Below are 3,661 nucleotides of genomic sequence, written 5' to 3'. Positions count from 1 at the left end.
AATCTTTTAATTTCTCCTTTATATTCTACTTCAATTATTGGTTTATCATGTCCATCATCAACTACTTTAAATGACCAATGTTTCATATCTTTTTGAATACTTGGTTCACTAAATCTTCTTCCTATCATTCTTTTTGCATCAAATACTGTATTCTTAACATTCATTCCAATTTGATTCTTTGCTGCATCTCCAATAAGTCTTTCTGTATCAGTAAATGCAACATATGATGGTGTTGTTCTATTTCCTTGATCATTTGCTATAATTTCTACTCGATCATTTTCCCAAATACCAACACATGAATATGTTGTACCTAAATCTATTCCAATACCTATTCCTGTATATTTACTCATTTAATGACTTCTTTAGTTCTGACTTCCTTTATATATCATTCTCTTCTTTTGTATCATGTTCACGTGGTTTATTGTTTATGCAAATCTTTCATTCTATCCACTCATTGCTTTCTCATTTCCACGTGTTCTTTTGTTATTTATAACGTTATTTTCTTTAATTATTTTTTTTTCTATTTCATTAAAAATAAAATACAAATAAACATTAAAAATTAAACAATAATAATTATTCTTTGAAGTTTTCTTCAAATGAATTGATCAAAATGACAGAAAGACACATGTTATAAATATGTTTATTCTATTTGATACAAAATATTTATTATTATAAGAAAGTGTATGAATTATTAATAAAATACTTATCAATTAATTATTCAATTTTGATAATATACTTTTTTGAAGACATACAAGATAAACTATTAGATTCATGATTTATATTTCTAATAAACTAAATCTACATTTTGATTTTACTCATTAATTTCTTAACTCTTTGTTTATTTATTTCTATTTATTATTGTATCAACAATAACATTCATAAACAAATAGATTTATTCAATTATTATCATTTTATATTTATATTATCATTTATATCAAAAAGAATAAATAAGAAAAGAATAATAATAATATAAATGATAATCAATTATAATTTATTTCTACTTCAAATTATATTGTATTTCATTTATTGTATTTCTATTTCATTCATCACTATTCAAAACAATCTCTTGGTATTCTTTTATTTTGTTTTAATTCTTCTTCACATCCACATTTATAAAAACATCCACGTCTAAATAAAGTAATTGATGATGGTATATTAATTGATTTTAATAAATAACATCCATAAAAACAATCATCTCCTATTTTAATAATTGATGTTGGTATATTAATTGACCTTAATGATGAACATCTTTTAAAACAATCATTTCCTATTTCATTAATTGTTGCTGGTATATTAATTGATCTTAATGATGAACAATAACTAAAACAACAATCACCTAATTTAGTAATTGAAGATGGAATAATAAATTCATTAATATCTTTCTTGCAAATATTCTTTCCATTGATTATTTGTAGATTATCTGGTATTTCACAACTAATTAACACCGGTTCGTTCATAAAGATTCTTTCTTGACTAATAAATTGTAAATTATCTATATTCATTGATGTTAATGATGAACATCTATAAAAACAATCACATCCTATTGACGTAATTGATGATGGTATATTAATTGTTGTTAATGATTTACATTCATGAAAACAATAATTTCCTATTCCACTAATTGATGATGGTATATCAATTGATGTTAATTTATAACAATTATCTAAAACACTGATATCCAAGTAATTTAACTTCTGATGGTATTGTATTCCCATATTTATCTCTATCTTCTTCTGTATATTCTATATTTTTACAGATATTTCCTTTTTTTTTCTCTTGTAAATATGTTAAATAATCTACTTGATACCATATTACTTGTTTAAATATTCTTTAACCTTTAAATATTTTATCATATTTATTATAAATATGAAATGTTTCAATATTAGTAAATAATTTTCTTGAATAATGATTTAATGGAATTGGATTAAAATGAAATCGTTCCATATTTCCTTGAAATCTTTTAATTCCTATTTCTAAATTAATAAAATCATTAATATCATTAAAATACATTGATGCAATCATTATTTCATTATATCCTAATTTCATTATTGTTTTATTATTTATTAGTTGTTTTTATTAGTTCTTTTATTTTTATATTTTAATTTCTTCTTTTTTATTATTTTATCATCATTCTATTTTTATTAATTGATATTTGTTATGAAAAACATTAAATAATAAGAAATAAAATAAAATGATAATTATTTTTATTTTTAATAAATTATAATTATTAAATATTTCATTTTATTGTTATTTTATTCATTATTTCATTTTATATTTTATTTTTATTTAATAATATAATAATAAAATATGATAAAAGATAATAAATATAATAACAAATGAATAATCAATATATTTATAATAAATGATAATAAAATGAATGATATAATTAATGATAAATAATTATGAAATCATTTATTCTATTATCTTTCATTTTTATTCCTTCTAAATTTATTCTTTTCTTTCTTTCTTTTTATTATTATTAATTAATTCGAAGATATCACGTCAGAGACACAACACACAACACTAAAATATTATCATCATTCAAAACAACCAGTTATGGATTTGTTATAATGTTGTATTTAGTTAGAAAAACATCTTAATCAATACTACAAGAATAACAGTGTTTTTTATTTACAATGATGTGATATCATTGATAATAAACGAATGTGTATTTATAAAGATGTTATTATTACTTATTATGATACAAGTACATTTGATAATATAAGATTAATAAACAAAAAGGGCTTGGTGGTTGATAATAAAAGGAATATTAACTCATAGTAATACAGTAGTAATTATATATTCTCATTAAAATAAGAAAATAAAGAATAATTTTAATACTCATTAAATTCAAAAATAAATTAAATAATGAATATTTAAATAATTGATGTTTAAAATATTCTATTCCATATCAAATAAATGAGAAAATGAAATTATCATAATTCAACAAATAAAATCAAAGAATAAACTAATAGATAATGAAAATACAATACTTTTAAAACAAATAGATTAATTAATCTCCACTGAACAATAAACAATATAAAATAAAATTATTAACATTTAATTATCTACTTTTTATTTATTTGATTCATTATATATTTAATAAATAAATGAAATAAAATATATTTAAAATGATGAAAAGTCAATGAATAATGATAAATAATAATTATTCATTATTTACAATTCATTCATTTAAACATATTAAATAATCATTATGTAATATTTTTATTCATTATCATCAAAAATAAAATAAACACAAAACAAAATAATAAAATATAATTAACATAAAATGATGAAAATTAAATAATAAATGATGGGAACCAAAATAAGCGAAGAAATTATGAATCTAAATAAATTGCTCAATTGAAAATAGTGTAATATATTTTTTGATTATTAGATTATTCTGTTTTATATTATTTTCTCTTAAAATTATAAAAATATAAAATAAAAGAAAATAAAATGTAGGTAAAATACAAATTCTATATCAATCAGTTGACATTTTGTAATATCTTGTTGTATTGAGTATGATGTATCTTGATTTGTTGAGTATATTCATTCATATTTGTGTTCATTTTATATTATTCTTTATTTCATTTCATTTACCATCAAGTCTATTTTAATGTGAAAATATCATTATGAAATGTAATAAAGAAGAACATTA

At 19.0% G+C, this 3,661-nt stretch overlaps 2 protein-coding genes across 2 annotated transcripts in view, besides 13 other annotated features; both read right to left on the bottom strand.

Annotated features, from left to right (window-relative positions):
- EDI_181010 (heat shock protein, putative) overlaps window positions 1-350 on the bottom strand; it is a gene marked incomplete at both ends in the record, with an annotated part of 1,106 nt that extends 756 nt beyond the window's left edge. Inside the window, one exon of the mRNA XM_001734324.1 lies at window positions 66-350. Coding sequence (XP_001734376.1) covers window positions 66-350 — 285 coding nt within the window. The remainder of the gene's footprint in view (window positions 1-65) is intronic.
- Window positions 351-495: 145 nt separating this feature from the next.
- Window positions 496-578: a sequence feature (AT_rich).
- A 78-nt stretch (window positions 579-656) lies between these two features.
- Window positions 657-735: a sequence feature (AT_rich).
- A 155-nt stretch (window positions 736-890) lies between these two features.
- Window positions 891-997: a sequence feature (AT_rich).
- Window positions 998-1,049: 52 nt separating this feature from the next.
- EDI_181000 (uncharacterized protein) lies at window positions 1,050-1,715 on the bottom strand (the record flags this gene model as incomplete). The annotated part of the gene is made up of 1 exon (XM_001734323.1): window positions 1,050-1,715. The coding sequence occupies one exon, from the start codon at window positions 1,713-1,715 to the stop codon at window positions 1,050-1,052; it is 666 nt and encodes a 221-aa protein (XP_001734375.1).
- Window positions 1,716-1,836: 121 nt separating this feature from the next.
- Window positions 1,837-1,897: a sequence feature (AT_rich).
- An 80-nt stretch (window positions 1,898-1,977) lies between these two features.
- Window positions 1,978-2,144: a microsatellite.
- Window positions 2,022-2,139: a microsatellite.
- Window positions 2,145-2,166: 22 nt separating the features above from the next.
- Window positions 2,167-2,232: a sequence feature (AT_rich).
- Window positions 2,233-2,283: a microsatellite.
- Window positions 2,284-2,289: 6 nt separating this feature from the next.
- Window positions 2,290-2,401: a microsatellite.
- An 85-nt stretch (window positions 2,402-2,486) lies between these two features.
- Window positions 2,487-3,079: a repeat region.
- An 11-nt stretch (window positions 3,080-3,090) lies between these two features.
- Window positions 3,091-3,230: a sequence feature (AT_rich).
- Window positions 3,231-3,241: 11 nt separating this feature from the next.
- Window positions 3,242-3,291: a microsatellite.
- Window positions 3,292-3,426: 135 nt separating this feature from the next.
- Window positions 3,427-3,476: a microsatellite.
- The last annotated feature ends 185 nt before the right edge of the window (window positions 3,477-3,661 follow it).

Source organism: Entamoeba dispar, genomic scaffold (genome assembly GCF_000209125.1).
Source record: "Entamoeba dispar SAW760 scf_1105229458189 genomic scaffold, whole genome shotgun sequence".
Classification (NCBI taxonomy): Eukaryota; Evosea; order Mastigamoebida; family Endamoebidae; genus Entamoeba; species Entamoeba dispar.
The sequence above is the reverse complement of the archived record's forward strand: the minus strand, read 5'-3'. Positions and strand labels throughout refer to the sequence as shown.